This window comes from Cannabis sativa, chromosome 8 (genome assembly GCF_029168945.1).
Source record: "Cannabis sativa cultivar Pink pepper isolate KNU-18-1 chromosome 8, ASM2916894v1, whole genome shotgun sequence".
NCBI classification, from domain to species: Eukaryota; Viridiplantae; Streptophyta; class Magnoliopsida; order Rosales; family Cannabaceae; genus Cannabis; species Cannabis sativa.
Window position 1 is genome coordinate 33857185 of NC_083608.1, and position 19237 is coordinate 33876421.

General features: G+C 32.9%; 1 protein-coding gene across 2 annotated transcripts; it reads right to left on the bottom strand.

Moving 5' to 3' along the window:
• Window positions 1-14604: 14604 nt before the first annotated feature.
• On the bottom strand, window positions 14605-18924 carry LOC115699652 (uncharacterized). 2 transcript variants are annotated; one of them, XM_030627161.2, is made up of 4 exons: window positions 18656-18924; window positions 16657-17436; window positions 16166-16243; window positions 14605-15995 (listed from the first exon to the last, which is right to left on the bottom strand). In XM_030627161.2, the coding sequence occupies exons 2-4, from the start codon at window positions 17404-17406 to the stop codon at window positions 14829-14831; spliced, it is 1995 nt and encodes a 664-aa protein (XP_030483021.2). In that variant the 5' UTR covers window positions 17407-17436; window positions 18656-18924; the 3' UTR covers window positions 14605-14828. The 2 variants fall into 2 exon arrangements, with proteins under 2 accessions (XP_030483021.2, XP_030483020.2); XM_030627160.2 differs by having other exon boundaries at window positions 16657-17548.
• Window positions 18925-19237: the final 313 nt, after the last annotated feature.

A 19237-nucleotide genomic window follows, 5' to 3' on the forward strand; every position in this document is an offset into this window, starting at 1 on the left:
TTTATTATATAGATGCATATAGGTTGTTGCTAAATAAAATGTCACACCATGATAGTTTTTATTTAGGTCCATTTAGTTATTGGACCTATTCAATTAATAACAGTTATTCCTTTTAAGGTTAAATTCCTCTCTTTTGGGCCTTGTGTGAGAGTTGGGTGCCATAGAAGTGGGTACGACATACTGAACCCAAAGACACCCACTCACATGAACTACCCCAATTGTGAAGGCCCATTTGCTCGATTTGAATAATCGTACTAGGTTAATTATAATAGTTTGACCTAATAAAATTGAATTAGCAACATAATTAACTTTTAAAATATATGAAAATTTATTTTCATTTTAATATTTTAAAGTTAATTTTAAGAAAAACACTTTTAGTTTAGATATTATTTCTAGATAAACTATTTGTATTTTTCTTGTATTTAATTAAATATAGAATTTTAACTAACTAAGATTCTTTCTGGAGCTTATTTAATTAAATATTCCTATTTAAGTTATAAATTAGTTGTATCAACTGATTTTTCTTAACTAACTTAAATTTGAATATTTGATTTAAATTTTAAATCAAGTTGAGGAATCTTAGGCATTAGTTATTAAAGATTCTTAAGATATTTTTTTTAAGTTAATATCTTTTCAAATATTAACTTAAAATTGGAATATTTTAGATATTTTTTGATTGATATTTTTTAAATATTAACTTCAAAAGATATCTTTAAATTAAGTGGTTACAACTTAACTTATGATATTTAATTAAATCTAGATTTGAAATTATTTAAGTTTTAGATTTTTTCTATATAACTTAAATTAGATATTTTTTCAAATTTTTGAAAAGATACTTAGTCAAATAAGATATTTTCTAGATAGTAATTTCTAGACTACTTATTATTTCTAATACTTATATAGGAAAATATTATACTTTTGTGAAATTAATTATTTAAATAATTAATTTTGGTACAATTTTATTAAGTATATTTTTCCTAGTATTAAATAGAAATTAATAATTAAGGCTTCTCTAAACTTAATTATTATTTCTTGAATGTAATATATTTAATTAACTTGAAAATCTAAATATCTAAGTTGATTTTCATCATGATACTTAAATATTTAATGATTTTTCATGACACTTAAATTAAATCGAAAATTATTTTTAGGTTGAAATTTAATTTTTCAACTTAAATTTAAATAATTTTCAAAATATATATTTTTCTTTATTTTATTAATCAATTTCGAAATTGCATTTTAATTATGCAATATTTTCGAATTTTTTTTTGAAAAAATAGATTGAGTTGTAAATTAATTATTTATTTTAATTAATTCTTGGACCAACTCAAGTCAATGATTTTTTCATTTAATAGATTAATTTAAAATAAGTGAATTTAAAATATATATATTAGAAATTGAATTAACTAGTCAAAAGAATATCTAGATAGGTGATATTTTTGCTTGAAGTATTTCTTTTCTATTTTTTATTATTTTCGAAAATTGTATAATTTTTTTTTTTATATACTTAATTTTCGAACCCAATAAATATATTCTCAAAGGAAATTTTTAAGTTGTTAATTATTTATTTAATTCATCTTAAATTAATTTCCTTAATATTTATATTTAAGATTATTACTAAGATGGAAATAATTAATTTTATTTCAATCACCATCTAGTATAATTTTATAAATATTATATTAAATTCTTATTTTTGAATTTTAATTCTTAAATAGAATTTAATGAGATTTATTTATTAGAATAATAAGAAAATACATTTTAAACAATGAGCTTTATTATTATTAAGATATTCGATCTCCATTGTGGGTTTTACACCGCGTTTGTTTTAGTGAGTAATCCTCCCTAATGGAGGAACGTTCATTAGCAATTTCGCACCGTTTAATCTCGCATGATAAGTGGTTTGTAAGTGTTTTATATGGTATAGATCACCCTAATGGTGGCGACCATATTTGACTTGCAAATTGCGAAACAATGGTAGAAGCTCATGAGATAGAATAGCCTTGACTCTCGCCTAAACGGGACAACGCTGGATTCTGATCTTGATCGAATAAAAGGTTGCTAGAATGTTTAACATTTTAGATGAGCTGACAACTCTATTCAATGGATGGTAGCTTTGACTCTCGCCTAAACGGGACACTGATATCAGTTTGTTGAAAACCTTGGAAATTATTTAGGATTGAATTTTTAAGTATTTTCTCATATCATTCCTACTTGCTATGTGCTTATAATTTCTGAATTGATTTTGTGTGTTAAACCATTATTAATTTCTATTTGTTGATTTCTATTATTTTGTAGTATCCTGTTTGTCAAAATGAATCCCATGTTATCACTGTTGACTGAAAATAAGCTGAATGGATCTAACTTTAATAAATGGAATGAGAACATTAATATTGCTCTCATAGGAGAAAGTGCCTTGTTTGTTTTAACTGAGCCGTCACACGAAGTGCTCAGGGATAATGCATCCAAAGCTGTGAAAGAAAAGTATGAGCGTTGGCAGAAGGCAAATGACAAAGCTCTATACTTTATGCTTTCTAGCATGGTTGACACCCTCAAAACTCGGTTTTCTAAAACTGAGAAGGCTGCTGAAGTTATGACGAAGTTAAATGAGCTATTCGGTAAGGCATCACTTCAGTCACGCTTTGACGCGACTAAGAAGTACATTAACGCACGGATGGAACCTCATCAAAACGTGCGTGATCATGTCCTCCTCATGTCCAGTTATTTCCAAGAAGCCCAGGATCATGGTGCTGAAATGGACAGTGCTACTCAAGTTAGTCTTATCTTGAACAGCCTGACTCCAGCATTTCTACCATACACATCAAATTATGTCATGAATAAGAAGGAAATTGACTTTCATGAATTAGTCAATGACCTTCAAACTTATGAAAATTTGATTGGAGGACCCAAGAAGAAAGGGAGTAAACCTCATCCTGGTAATGGTAATGGGACGATGAAACCTGAAGCAAATGTCGCCTCTGCTTCAAAGCCCAAATCGAAGAAGAAGTGGAAGAACACCAAGAAGCGAACAAAAGCCAATAAAAAGGCTGCTCCTTCTGGTGATGCTACACTTAAAGGAAAGTGTTTCCACTGCAATGAAAAAGGTCATTGGAAACCCCAGTGTCCTAAACTTCTTGCAAAGAAACAAGGTATTTCCATTAATAAACTTTAAGAGTTTTAGTGAATTATTATCCAATTGGATTTATGATTCTGGACTAAACTTTGTTTATTTGTTTTCTTCTTCTGATAGGCCAAGCTACTTGAACTCAATTGAGTTGGGTCAAGCTAAGCCAAAGGGTGAAATCGTCCAGATGAAGATGAAGCTCTTCAATTTGAATTAATTGTTTTAGTTTAAAACAATTTGGATTTCAAATTTTAGTTAGGGATATTTATCCCTGTTTCTCTCATATTGTTGCAATATTTTTTTTTATTATTAATAAAGTTTTATTTTTTTTAAATTCCCTATTGCAATTTATGAGATTGAGCTTCATTTAATTCTATCTTCATCAATTATTACCACATTATATTTATATGTTTGTATGTGTAAGTGTTTTTATTATTGATACAAATTCTATAATATTTACAACTCTTCATAGAGTTATATTATATAAACACTAGAAATTATTTCTATGTTTATCAATAATTGTTCATTCTCATACAATTATTAAGAATTTGTTTAATAAAAGGATCTTATGATCTGATAGGGGTGGAGAAAAGTTAAGAAAACTATGCAGTTCAACGATCTTTTATATCTAATGAACTCTGGATAGTATTCAACTCCACATAAACTCTATCACACTTAGAGAATCATGATCTTTACAACCTTTAGGGGTGGATCATAATCTCTATATACTTAGGGGTGGAGGTTATCCATAGTACCCTATATGTATATTCTTAGGGGTGGAGTCTATTCCACAATTCCCTATGAAACACATATCTTGTTTAAACATAGAAGTAATATAATGAGTTAGCTATTGTCAATATAAATTCTTGATCTTGATTGTATGTTCCATTTCGATTTTACTGTTGTAAGTAAAAGTATGATACCTTTGAAAGTTCTTTGTTAAAGTTTCACATTACCTTAATTGAGTGGGAGAATTTTAAAGTTCTATACCCATCTTCATTAGGTTGATAATTGTGATAGGTACTTAAGAACACTACTGAAAAGCAAATCTAACCATTCACATGGATAGGTATAGCTTATCAGAATTATGAGAATAAGATAAAGAACTCTAGTTCAGTCCATTCGAATGACTTGAACCAAGAATTCTTAATCCTCATAAAATTTGATGGTATCTTAATTTTGATTACTTTATCTCTGGCATGTATTTTTCACTTCAAATACTAGTCTGCTATGTTGATGACTTAGTCTTAACTTAAAGTTTCAGACTAATACAAAAGTCACAACTAGGTAACTCTCTAAACAATCAGAGGTTAAAAGTATTATTTAACCAGACATCTGCTATTGAGTGGGAGCTATCTGAGATGTAATCAAATAGGGAACATTAGAAGATATTCAAGAAAGATTTATGAAAGTGATCTATATGTCAGATATTAAGGAACTGTGTATCAGTTGTCTTTGTATCACACCATCTAATTTCGAAATTCTTAAGATGGTGCTTACTTTGGGGGTGGAGGAATTATTGTATAATAATTCAAGCTCTACCAGAGAAGAACTATAACTTGGTCTATTCGAAAATACCAGAAAGTTATATCACTGAAGAAAAGTCTACACTGTATTATCTCAATTACATATTTTAAAATATGAGAGATATGTCCTCTCGTTAATTCGGATGTACTTTTAAAACAGTAAAGATTTCAGTATCCCTTGATGAGTAAAGCATATAGTAAAGGATGTTTCATAAGAGTATTTATGAACTAGTTTCCAGAAGTTTGGGTGGATTCAAATATACTACACTTGATCTAAAGATCAAGACATCAGATTGACCTATTTGCACAGTTTGTTTTATATTAGTGCAAGTGGGAGTTTGTTAGGTTTTATGCCCTAAATAAAACTCTTTACAATCTGATTAGTTATCAATATAAGAAATTTGAAGTGATTGATGTTTGCATGAATTTTACATGCTAATGGTTTAATATGTTTAATATGTTTATTACATTCATACACACAAAATCAGTTAAATCCAGATCATATGTTTATTCACAATTACAGTATCGTCAACACAGTGGAATGTGTTTGTGATCATATGAATCAAAAGTTTTGGTCCCTGTTTCATCAGTGTTATTGGATTTACACTAATGTGATAATCGGCCGATGATGTGTACTTACACTTGGAGTAAGTGTTATGTTCTTTCCAGGGACATTAGTAAAGTATACTAGTTTCGAATGTATGGAGTATACATTGGATCGGACCGATATTGCAACTAAGTTAAGATATTACAAACTTACCGTTATACATATCTTTCCAAGTCAATATCGGTAGTTGATCTTAAGATTGAAAAGAATCTAAATCCCGATATGCTTGGGCTCAACTCGGAGTGCTATTCATGTTCTTTGATTTATTAGTTAAGCCTACTTTTGGGTCGTGGGTGATACGTATATTTTGGGAACATGATAGTATGATTGAGTGGGAGTGCTGAACATAAATATGGAATCTATAGCTTCTACTGGTGTATAGAAGTTAAGTGATGATTCCCTTCGAGCTTAGCAAATAGAAGTAAATGGATGAGCTCTTGTTTAACTGACTAATTATTAGATCATTAAACACCATTTACAGGTAGCTAAGTGTTTTAAGGGGCAAAATACATTGAGGGGTGAGAACGGTAAAGAAATCCCATCTCGATGTAAATCATCTATATAGAGGATCTTTAAATCACAATAAGATTATAACAATGGTTAAATGAGATAGTATATTGGTATCGTGAAACATACAATATGCTCTATATAAGTCTGAGAGTGCAATTCTAAGTTCTAAGAGTGGATTCAACGAAGAATTAATAAGTAGGAATTTACTTGGTAAATTTGGTTCACTTATTGGAAGCTCAGCATATAGATCCATGGTCCCCATTCTAGTTGAGAACATTCTGCTTATAAGACTCATTAATTGATTCGTGATTGATCAATTATAATTCTAAAGTTAGACTATGTCTGATTTTATGAATTTTCACTATTCAGGGGTGAAATTGTAAGGAAAAGAGTTTTCTGGGTTTATTTATTTATTAATGGACTTTATATGTCTAATTAATAATTAAATTAAATGACAATATTATTTAATAATGTATTTTAATTATTAAATAATTAGTTTTGGCATTTAAAAGGTTAGAATTTGAAAATTGGCATTTTTGAGAAAATAGAGATAAAATTTGATAAAATTGCAAAATTAAGTGGGGCCCATAACAACACCTATGGCCGGCCATTTAAAAGGATTTTTCAAATTATTATTTTATTATTTTAATGCCAAATAATTCTAAACCTAAACCTAGTAAGTTGCCTATAAATAGAAAGTGATGGCTCATTCACAACATATGCTTTCATTAGCTTTCTGACAGAAATTTCTCTCTTCAGAAAAACTGAGCCTTCCCTCACTCTCTACCTTGGCCGAAACCTCTCTCCCTCTTTTCCTTCATCTTTTTCGTGACCCTAGTGAAAGAGTAAGTGCCCACACACAGTAAGCAGTAACTCAATCATAGATTGGAAGACTGTGAAGGATCAAAGCTTGAAGAAGAAGGAGATTCGGGCTCAGATCTTGATTATACTCTGCTACAGAAAGGAATCAAGGGTTAGAGATCTGAGTGGAAGGAGACATTTATTCCGCTGCATCAATGTAAGGTTTTCTTAACTTTATATGTGTTTATTTTATCGTTTTAGAAAGTTCATATTTAGGATGTTAATAAACATACTTGTGAGTAGATCTAAGATCCTGGTAAAATAATTCCCAATAGTATTCACAGCAGAGGCGGTCTTGTTCATCTCTTCAATTTTATAGCAGAGGAGGTCTTCATCATCCCCTCGACTTCACAGTGGACGAGGCCTTCATCATCGCCTCGGCATCACACCAGAGGAGGCCTTCATCATCTCCTCAGCTTTACAAGAGGAGGCCTTCATCATCTCCCTAACTTCATAGCAGAGGAGGTCTTCATGGCAACTACCAACAAAGTGTTTTAGCAGTCGCTGGCCATTCTTTGGTCAATTGAGAATATGACTAACACCTGAATTAATATATCCAAGATGGGGGTGATGTCTTCCCCGTCTTGGGCGCACCTTGAAGAAATTGTAGATGCAGTCTCCATTTTTTCTCCATCTTAACCATAGAGGTCTTCGTCATCCCACTAGCTGTATTCACAGTGGAAAAGGCCTTCTTCATCCCTTCAGTTCTCTCGATAGTAGAGGAGGTCTTCTTTTTCTCCGTGGATGTTTTCACAATTGGGGAGGTCTTCTTGGCGAAAGTCACAATGTGTTGTAAAATTCATGTGCCACTCTTTGGTTACCAATGAGACGGTCGATACCAGCTGTTGTTGGGAACTTAATAGGCATGTGGAATATTGAGAAATTGGCTTAGCTTTACTGTTGTTGGCCCTCAGCATCAGTTTCTTAGTAACTGAGGTGAGATATGCTTTGAAATTTGTTTATCAAAGCTATTTGCTAGTAGTGAGATAGACCACTGCCAAGGTGTAGTGGGATATTACTTATGCGCTTGATGTTCAAGAATTAGTTTATCTCATTAGCATAAGCGAGATGAATCACTATTGAAGAATAGTGCAAAGAACTCGCCAGACCTTTTTAATAAGGATGAAATCGTAGGTTGTTGAAGAACCTTGCTTAATGATTTCAACTCATAGAACCTTGTTAAAGGCTTAAAAGAAAAAACTCCAAGGGAGGAAAAAAAAAAGAAAGATTGTACTAAACATGTGCTAAGTAAAGTGTCCCGACTTAGGAGAGGTTTAGCAACTGAAAGAATACCACAACTGGGGTGGCGTCCCACTCCCAGAGGGTTTCCTCTAATCAGTTAGAGAATCTCTGCTAAATGAAGCATCCTGCTTTCAGAGAGTTTTTTTTATAATTGATGATGCTTTCTTTTCTTTTTGATTTTTGTGATCTGAGTAGGAACACTTGCACTAGCACTTTAAAAATACAAACTCGATCATTATATTTGTATGTGACCTCAAGTGTTTATATATTAAATCATAATAGTGCTTAACTTTGTTGTGCAATCGGTCTATATGTTTGGTTGATCAACTTAATGAACTCACCAGCACTCACACTAGTACTTTATGTTGGGCTTTGTGCCCTAAATAAAACTCTATTTCAATGTAATCTTTTCTATTCAATTATCAATAAAGAAACAGATTTAAATTTTATTACATGTTTAATGTGTTATTTGGTTCATGTGATCATCTATTTAATTATTTGATTAATCAATTCATCCAAACCCTTATCACACTGATATTCTTATTTATTGTGTTGTCGACACAATGGAAAGTAAATAAGATTGTATGATTAAATGTATTCCTAGATTTATCAGTACACATGGTTTAACTGATATGATAATCTACAACGTAGATTACTTGCACCTTGGATAAGTGCTATGTCCTTTCCAGGGCATTGGTTAAAGTAAGCTTGGGTTGGATGTATGGAGTATGCATCGGAAGGGACCGATATTGAACCTGAACTAGATATGATAATCTTACCGTAATATTTATTCAATTCAATATCACCTAGTTGATCCTAGATCAAATGATCTTAATCCTGAGATGGTTAGGTTCGATCTCAAGAGTGTTATTTGTGTTCTTTGATTTGTTAGTTAAGCCTACCTTTTGGTCCAGGTGATACGTACATTTTGGGAACACGGTAGTACAATTGAGTGGGAGCGCTAATCACAGATATGGAATCTATAGCTTCTATCCAGACATAGAAGTGAAATGATGGTTTCCTTCGAGCATGGGTAAATAGAGATAAATGATAGAGCGCTCATTTTAGTGATTATATTAGTTCACTAAAATATCATTTATAGGTGGCTAAGTGTTTTAAGGATAAAATACATTGAAAGGGTGTAACGGTAATTTTGTCCCTATGCAATGTAAATCATCTATAGATGATCATTGATTATTGGGATTATAACAATGGATAATTAATAGTGTATCTATATCATGGAACATATAGAGCGTTCTATGTAGCTGAGAGTGCAATTCCAAGTTCTATAGTGGTTCAACAAGAAATTAATAAGTTAGAGAATTTACTTGGTAAATTCTAGACCTGCTTATTGGAAGCTAGGTTACATAGGCCCATGGTCCCCATATTAGTTGAGACAAACTGCTTGTAAGACTCAGTTAATTGATTTTGATTAATCAATTTTAATTCTAAAATTAGACTATGTCTAGTTTATGAATTTTCACTATGTTATGGCTTAATTGTGAAGAAATGGTATTTTAGAGTTAATTTATTAATTAAGAGACTTTGTGGAGTCTAATTAATAAATATTATAAATGATAATTTTATTTGATAATTATTTTAATTATTAAATAAATAATTTTAGCTTTTATAGGGTTGAAATTGCAAAAAGTGGTATTTGTGAAAAATAGATAAAATAGTTGAGAAAAATGGCAAAAACTAAATTTGTATGGGGCCCATTAAGTGGCCGACCATATGTGGTTATTTTGCTCTATTTTTTATCAATTTTTTATTCTAAATAAATCAACCCTAACCCTATGGAAATTAGTATAAAAGGATAGCTATGGTCTCATTATCCAACTAATGCCTCCAAAGCTAAAAACCTAGTTTTCTCTCTGAGTTGTGAGACCTCTTCCTTTCTTCTCTTGAATTCAAAAATACCATAGCCTATTCTTCACAAACCAAATTCAGCCATTAGTGATTGAGTGCATGCCCACACACATAACAAGTTGGTCCTCTATCATAGTATGTAAGACTGTGAAGAATCCAAACAACAAGAAGGAGAATCGGGCTCAGATCTTGGTGATACTCTGCTACAAAAAGGATACAAGGATTAGAGATCTGAGTGAGATGAGTCATTTAATTCCACTGCAACCATTGTAAGGTTTCTCATACCTTTTATGTGTTTATTTTCATTGTTTTAGAAATTCATATTAGGATGTTAAAAACATACTTGTTAGTAAATCTAGATCCTGGTAAAAATATATTCCAACACTTCAAATTTTAGAAAATCAATTACTAGGGATAACGTCAATATTTAATTAAACCATAGAAATACTTACCTAGTTGTGGAAAAAAAATTTAATGCTCACGTTAACATACTACGATGTATATGCCTTCTGAATGATCGAAGAAGTGCCGTCATTGGTCAATTTCCATACCAAATCATGTTGAGCTTTCTTGATCATGGGTCTCAGAGGGTTGTCATATGTTGAGTATTTGGCCACTCATCTGGAGATTCGTGACTTGGTAGTGTGTACTCACTAAAGAAATAAATAAAGTTACCTCAATATCAACTCCAACAAGCTTTACTCAGCACTTGGGAGTGTCATTAGGTCTATGAGCTGCAATTGATTAATAACAATAAAGTACCAACAAGCTTTACTCAATGCTTTTATTCATTAGATATTAAATACAATTACATAGGTTAAGGGAGTTGCGTACCTCTAGCTAATTTGGATAAAATTGAAATAGCAATTATAGATTTATAGTTTTATCAAAGAAGCCCGGTTGATCCCCACTACATCAGTGCTCTATTCGACTAACAATGTAGGGGCGATAACTTAGGGATAGACCCCTTGGCTTACAGGCTGCATCTTTTTGGCTCAAGAGGCGATCGATTGACTTGCACAAGGAAAAGTGAATCTCACTGTGAAGCAAACTATCTAGGGAATAGTTGCTTTATTGGTAATATTTTCTCAGATACTTTCTATTCAAGTACCCTGGTACCAACATTGTATTCAAGTGGTAGCCATAGTGAGCCAACTTATTTATTCTGGGTTCTAACACTTCTATGAAAATATAAAGTCCCTCCCTCTCTCATTGAGAGTATTCAGTGTTGCTTTGCATGGTCCAATCATTTATCTCAAAAATTTCTACATTAAAATTTCTTGGTCAACATATTTAGGAGACTCATAGGACACATCTTCACTGCTGCTCCCCTGTTCTTGATCACTGATGGAATCAAAGGGACAATCTTCATCACTATCCCCAGTCCCGAGTCATCTTGATAAGTAGGAGAGATTCTTCGTTTGCTCTCTCCTGCTCAAGATCATCTTGAGAAACAATAGGGGATTCATGGTCACTGTCTCCCTGCTCGAGCTCATCTAGGGAAACAGATAAGAATCTATTTCATTAGAGGCATTCAGTGTTGATTTTTCTTCATTTTCCTAGTCAATATCCATTTGAGACTCAGGAAATGGATAAACAGTGTAATTGGTTGCTTCTAGTTGAACAACTCCTCTAACCTTCTTCAAGGCCTCTTCGAGCTTGATGAAGTCGTCAACTCTGTCTAGAAACTCTTAAATGGTGTGTATTGATTTAAGTTTCAAGTCTTTCTAGAATGAACACATAATTTTTAGTCGAGCTTTCATTGCCATGACCTTGGCGTCTTTGTAAGTATCTTTGTTTGCGTGGTTGCCTCTAAGAATCGTTGTAGGGGTAATCCTTTAGAGCCTCATCTTCTTGTTGCTTGATGTAGACCAAATTATTGAGCTCGATTAGTCTATGTCTTGACGGGGACAATTGATCATAGAATTATTGTTTAAGTGTTTCCCAAGAATCAATAGAACCCGAGGAAAGCATGAGATACCATTATTTTTCTGTTTCTAATAGCGTGGCTTGAAAGACTCGGCATCGAGAATCGTCTCAAATCCCTTGCAAGTCAGTTTGTACTTCAAAATTTTGTATGTGAAAGAGTGTGTCTTCTTTTCTAATGTTTGGATGCCACACTGGATTTTTGAACTTGGATGGATTCTCCAAAACCTTGATTCAATCTGAGAGAGGTGAGCGCCGTTCTCGATCTAGCTCAAACTAATTTGGCTTTGGATTAGTGATACCCTTTTTACCAGAGTAGCAAGGGTGTCAAACTTGGCCCTATAGACATCACGAGTGGTGATGTGTGTATCAGTTGGTCATTCCTGGCTGATGTTATTTTGCATGATTTTTCTTCTTCCAAGTCGATCAAAGATGTTGATCGACCTAGACTTTGTGGTTGTTTCCTGGTCGTGTGGCCTTGCTGGAAATTGCAAGGATTTATCCCGTATAATGATAGAGTTGTCTCTAGAGCATTTGTTTCATGAGCGACTGCTCATAGTACTATACCGACTATTTCCATCGAAATAGGCTTCCTTAAAGTGACATGTGTGGAGGGAAGTACCATCTACTAAGAAATATAGTAGAGAGAGGTGATGTGACGGTCTTGAAGATTTCGTCGGAACATAACCTAGAAGATCCATTCACAAAGACACTACCAACAAAATCTTTTATGGGTCATATAACTAATATGGGATTAAGGGAGATGCCCAATTTTCTTTCAGGGCAAGTGGGAGATTTATACCTTGAAAAGCCTGTAAAGACATTTCTGATTATTAATAAGAGTTGAACATTTTGATATATGCATAAATGTTAAATTATTAATATTTAATATTGAATAATTTATATAAATTATCAGAAAATTCTTTATTCATATATGAGGATGTGACTTGTAGTTGTACGGAGAATTAAAATCACTTATCCATGAATAAAACAATCAGCAACATATTAAAATTTAAGAATCTTTAACCAGTGATCGCTACTATGGTTCATTGATGCTTGTTATTCGGTGCAAGTAAGATCAATTCGGATAACTAATGTAGCATTACATCTAAGTGAAGGTGTTGCATATAATAGAGTATATATGACAAGGACCGATATGAATAAAGCTGTCTTTATCAAACATGTCATTTACTATAAAGACCTAATTCACATCATAAAGATAATCAATAGTAGATCTGCCTAAATTCAGAGTAATCATAAGCTCTTGTTCATGTTATTAGGTTCTTTGATTCACTCGTTAAAGTTTCTCAGAGAATATTTATAACTTCTGTTTTGGGAATCTAATAACGTTGATGGCTGAGAACATGATCTACAATAATGGAATTCTAACTTTCCTAACAGATCAAATGTTGGTTCCCTTTAAATGTTAATTCTAAAACTGAAAAGTTGTGTACAAATTTCAATTGGATCTAAATTATACTTTCACTAGTGAATTAACAGTACTAAAGGATAAAAAAGTAATTAAAAGAGTAAAACGGTAATTTAAATTACAAATTGACACAAGGAGGGTTAATCACTGGAATTGATTATATCAATGGACACTACAGTAAAACTCAATAAATATAATTCTATAATTACTAAGAGTTCAATTCTATATTAATAGTGGAGTAATCATGGAATAAATAAGATTATTTGATTGATGAGATTCAATAAATAAATCTAGTTTATTGGAGCTTAGAATTATAGGTTCATGATTCCCTGATTGCCACCGTAAAACATTATCAAGGGGTGGGATAAATATTGTGTATGGAAGTTTAGAATCTATTTTGAATTATCAAATTAGTAATTATTTATTTTTTAAATTAATTAAATAGAAAAAGAGACAAAAGTTGTCGAGACAAAATTTTCAAGAAAAAATGTACATTCCTTATCTTAACCAAGACATAAGGAGGGGCCACATAATTTTGTGTATATTTACTTTAAAAATGTTAAATATAGTCACATTTTTTTTTTATTTAAAATAAATTTTAAAAAAATAAATTATGAAACAATTTTGTTTTTTATCTTTTAAAATAATTAATTTTGTATTTAAAAAATTTAAATATAAAAATATTACCAAGCACCTCAAAAAAAAGTATCCATTAATACCAAAATAAATTAAGAATAAATTGCAAATAAAAATAGAGAGATGAATACTATAAAGCATCCTTGACTATGGAGAAAATCCATAAACACACATATACAGAACTAAAAAGTAACACACTTTCTATGTATTTATTGAATTAAAATTATTTTCTTAAACTTAAGTTAACTCATATTGGTAAAATAGGCTAACATTTTATAAAACTCAATTCTATCCCTTTTATTTCAAACACCTGACCTTTTTTCTTCCTCCCTTCTCTCTCTTGCTCTGTGAACTCACTCCAAGGACCCAATGACCACCCACAACATCAGTCCCTTCTCTCCACGACCACCGTGACCACAGACCCAACGACCCACGGACCCAATGACTTCTCTATCAACCACGACTTCTCCATCGATAATATTGTCAAAAGAATAAATTGTATGATTAATGTTTATTATTTGTGAGTTGTTAGATTTATGGTCGAAAATCAGATCTAAGTTTTGAGCAAAAAACTGGTTTTTTTGTTAGGCCCAATAGTGGCCTGATGCCTTCTTGTTGTTAAAATAAAGGTTGAAGACGAAAATCTGATGGTAGTCTGATTGTGGCCCGATGCCTTCTTGAATAGCTTAATGAATAGAATTTAATATCTATAAATGTAAAATATGATCCGATGGTGGCCTGATGCTACCATTTTTTTATATAAAAAAAAAAAAAATAAGCAACATCGAACTGCCATTAGACCACCAATATGGATGAAAATGAAGAGTATGAATAGTGAAATTAGAAGAGAAGATAAAAGAAAAGAGTATTATAGGTATTAATATAAAGTGTGCCCATTTTTTTAATTTTAGTAAGCTTTATGTTCAAAAAATTTAATATGCACTAAATATATATGCATATAAATTCAGAATTCCCCATTGCAATATAGGCTACAAAAACTATCATTGACATACAAAAAAAAAAACAAAATCAAAATGCAGCGGTTGTACTCCTAAGCCTATAAGCTAAGATCAAAATCGTGCAGCAGAGCAGCTGTTAACTCTATCTAGATTGGTTCCCACCTCTTCCACGTGAAAATCGACCACCTCTTCCATGGAATGGTTTTCTTCCACGACCAGAAGGAGCACCTGCATTGAACTGCTGAGAGGCTTCATTGTTGTTTCCTGGAATTCCTCCAGATTGTGGCGCATTACAATTCTGTCCATTTTGTACCCCGTTTGGATTAATTCCTTGTTGGCCAACATTTAACATATGCTGAGAATGTTGACCTTGTAAACCCATTCCAAATGTCATTTGGTTGTATCCATTTTGACCCATGAGTCCCTGAGAGTATGCAGGTCCCGCTAATGTATTTGATTGTTGACCGGGTAGCAAATTACCAGAAAGTAACCTCTGGTTAGGATCGACCTGCTGGGCAAACATGTTCGGCATTGCCATTTGAAATGGATATGGCTGAGAGTTCTGTGGAAGCCATGGCATACCATAAGCTGGAAAGCCACCGGGGAAAAAAGCACCTTGGGGCTGTTGAAATGGCATTCCATTTCCCCAAACTCCATTTGAAGGTGGATGAAAACAAGCAGTCTGTGCAGTAGGTCGAAGTTGTGGAATTAAACCTGTCCCACCACTCAAACCTTGTTCTACAACAAAAGGGGTTGAACTATTTGCATTATCAACTGGTGCTAAATGGGATGATAAATGATGCTGGTGTTGATTGGGTGGTACATGACCTACATCTGTTGGTGCTTGTGGGGATGAATGTTTACTATTTTTCCATGGTTCAGCTCTATTTTTAACCTTCCTTTTATCATTCTTGTTGTTCATAGGTTTCTGGTCGTTCATGCCTCTTTTCGACACTTTTTGCAGTCTCTTGAATTCTGCCTCTTTCTCATCATCAGAAAACTCTGCTTCATCATACACCTCTTCATCGTTAGCACCAGACGCATCATAACCCTTCTTGTAAACGTCCTTGTTGTTAAGCACATGGCTAACAAACTCTGGAACAAAAGAAATTAAACTGCCAGCTTGCACACCAGCAGGAACTTCACTTTCTGAATTGTATCTCACCACATAGTATGGGTTTTTGACAGGTCCAAAGATTTCATCCACCATCCCTAATGGAGATCTGCTTTCAGTTATCCATAGAATAGAACCATCATTTAAAGGACTATGTTTCTCAATCCCTTCCACAATAACTTGGGTACCAATTATCTGCAAGATTGCAAGTGACATCATATTGATTCAGTCACAGTTAAAACATAAAAATACAAATGCCAGTAGGTATCAAAAGGAATAAGTTATCATATTACAATATGTCAGTGTTTATGCTAAGGTTTGAATTTAATATTTCTCAGGTATTTCATGGTTTCTTCTGAGCTTACCGATAAAACAACTCCCACAGGCAGCATCTGATGATGTGGTTCCAAGGTTGCATTAACTGGAGGAACAGAAGGGAGAACCTAGAAAAATGCAAATACAACTTTTGATCAGAGTAATTCGATACAAGACACAACAAAATTCTTCCTTATGAGAAGGATCACATAATTAAACAGCATCAGACTGTAGAACCGTGGAAAATATAAAATATCTGCTCAGTTTCTCAAATTTAACATGCTTTAGAAAGCAAGTACAATCCTGAACTTAATTGACTACTGAAACTTGCAAACAAACGCAAACTTAGGTATTAGATACTTATCTACTATCTATCTGAGTTCATTTAACATGTCACTCTGATCACAAAGGAATCATAATCATAGTGTTTTTGTAAATTCAAATGAGCACAAATTCAATATTAACAACTAAAAAATATATAAATCCCATGGCTCAGTGTACAGCCAATAAATCTTTAAATATACATATGCATTCTACATACCTCAAGCTCATTCTTAGACTTGATGGGTCCTTTCAAAGCACCATCACCATCTTCTTCTTCATCGGCAACATCAGTATCACTCCAAGTAACCATTGCCTCTTCATCATTGTCGTCATCATCATCATCATCACTTTTATCATCATCGTGAGTCTGGCCAACCATGTCTGGTGCATCAGCATCCCTTATTTCACCTTCTTCTACTTCAGTTACCACATTAAACTTGCTCTCCGCCTTTACCTTCATATTTTCTTTCTCTTCTTTTTCTTTTACTTCCTCCTTTTCCACATCATTATCGCTAGAATCATCGTCACTAGAGCTGCAACCAGAAGAAGAAGAAGAAGATGATGCAGTTTCACCCTCAGACTGTGAACTTTCACTCTCATCCTTGTCACTCATTATTTTACCCTCCATACCATTTCCATCCTTTGTTTCACTCTTTATATCATCACTTACGGTTTTACTTTTTACAGCATTTTCATCCATTCCTGAGTTTTCAGACCCACCCACCAAAGTTACTTTCCCCATCACCTCCTCAATCAATGAATTTACACTTCCAGACATTTCAGACTCCCGTTCTTCCACCTTCACAGTAAATTGAGACCCACAATCAATCAGCTCAGAACCAGCAGCAAATGGTTTAGACCCAATAACATTTGAGTCAGACTGATCAATAACAGGTCCTTGAACGTCAATTTCTCTGCAAGAATCTGCTTCAAGAACACCAGTCTTAATCTTTGCTCCTTCAGCCATATCTGGGTTTGAAATGTTGTCAAACCAATCCTTTATAGAGTCAAAATCAAGGAATGAGTCAGTAAATGACATAATGTTGATCAAAGGCTATAAAACTTTGAGATGTCACTCCAAGATGCACTTATAGAATAAGACCAACTCCCTGAAAGTTGCGTTAGAAACTACATATTAGTATATATATGTACGTGCATATAACATCATTCTTTCTAAAATGGTCATGAGGTGTATAATGTATTACTTATGTCTAGGAAACTCTATATTCCCAACAAAACTATAAGAATTAACATACTAAAATTTAGATGTATATGTAAATAATGTCAAGAAGAAACAATATAAACATTATGTTATTTAGTTTTATATATAGACCGCATTATTACATATAGCTTTTCTTTCTTTCATTCTCTTTTTCTTTTTCTTCTTCTTTTTAATTTTTTTTTTTTGGGTAGAAAAACAAAAACATAACACTAAATCTCAAAAGATCAGTTGTCAAAACTGAAGAAACCGTGAAATCATCTAATAAATCAAAAGCCCCCTTGTATGGTAACCCCATTAAAAAAAAATGAACTGAATACTGCTTAAAAGTTTTAAGAACAAATCGTTTTTCCAACCAAGAGTAATTATCAAGTAAATAAATATACTTATTATACTCATCAGCAGACTTCCAGATCACTCAAAATGACACCTAAACTCATCTAGTTCTCAGAGAAAGCTAATAGTTATAAGGTTCAATACAAACCAAGCATCAAGTAGTAGGTATGTAGTTCAGAAATGACAATAAGTTTCAGATTAATAAGCACAAATACACATAGAAATAGTATGGCCATGAGAGACTCTTGCTGTTGAGAGCTAGCAGAGCAAGAGGAATAGCTTCTGCCGGAAACCTCTTCGTCACTGATGAGCTTCTCTCAGTAAATAGAGGAGAGGCGGGCGGCAGTGTGAAATTTAATTAAAATTATTAAAGAAAAAGAACTTCAAATGCATATATATATGTATATATATACATATACATATACATATTATAACAAAGCAGAACCATTTCAAAGAAACCATGGGAAACAATCAACAACAACAAAAATTTCTTAAGCCTATACATTCCATTTCTTGCAGCAACAGAGGCATTCGAGATAGATGTTCATACTCATACATTTTCTACACTATCAAAAATATATGTAAATAATATATATTTAATATAAGCATGTATATATACATAAGAAAATTCTTAAGAACATGAGTGTGTCATTCTGATTACCTGATTGAGAATAAGTGGGGTGTCTGATAGGCTAAATCGGCTGGCGTTGGGGTACTGAGTAGATAAAAGAAGCACTGTGAGGAGTGGAGTTTGACAACTTCCGAACTCTGCCGTGGTCACTGGTAGACTTGAACGAGAGAGAAGATGGAGGAAAACCAACTCTGTGAAGCACTTATGAGCTTCGGCGTTGATGAAGCTTGAACCAGAGAGAGAGAGAGAGAAGCGCTGAAAAAGCGTGAGTGAGAGGCTGGGTGTTACAACTCAACTTATGTCTCTACTTCTTTTAGGTTTTGTTTATAACTTACTTTTTAGAAGGGCGCGCGGGTACGGGTTCCACCCGCCACCCATACCAGTCACAATCCTTTTTTTTTTTTTTTTTTTTTATGGCTTATTAATAATTTTTTTCCCCAAATTTTGACATGTACTAAATCATGTTCTCTGAACTTTTTTGGTCATTAAAAATTCCTCCTGAACTATTGAGATTGTTAGATTTAAGGACTTTTGTCTAATTTTAGTAAAAAAATTCTAACATGGATGAAAATTCAAAGGGCATGATTTAGTACATATCAAAGTTTGAGGGGC

What these genes read in the sequence shown, in the direction of transcription:
- LOC115699652 (XM_030627160.2), bottom strand. Translation starts at nt 17,478, where the DNA reads ATGTCATTTACTGACTCATTCCTTGATTTTGACTCTATAAAGGATTGG. An exon ending in AGTCTAAGAATGAGCTTGAG is followed by an intron (nt 16,244 to 16,656) that starts GTATGTAGAATG and finishes GCATTTTTCTAG; the next exon opens with GTTCTCCCTTCTGTTCCTCC. An exon ending in CTGTGGGAGTTGTTTTATCG is followed by an intron (nt 15,996 to 16,165) that starts GTAAGCTCAGAA and finishes GCAATCTTGCAG; the next exon opens with ATAATTGGTACCCAAGTTAT.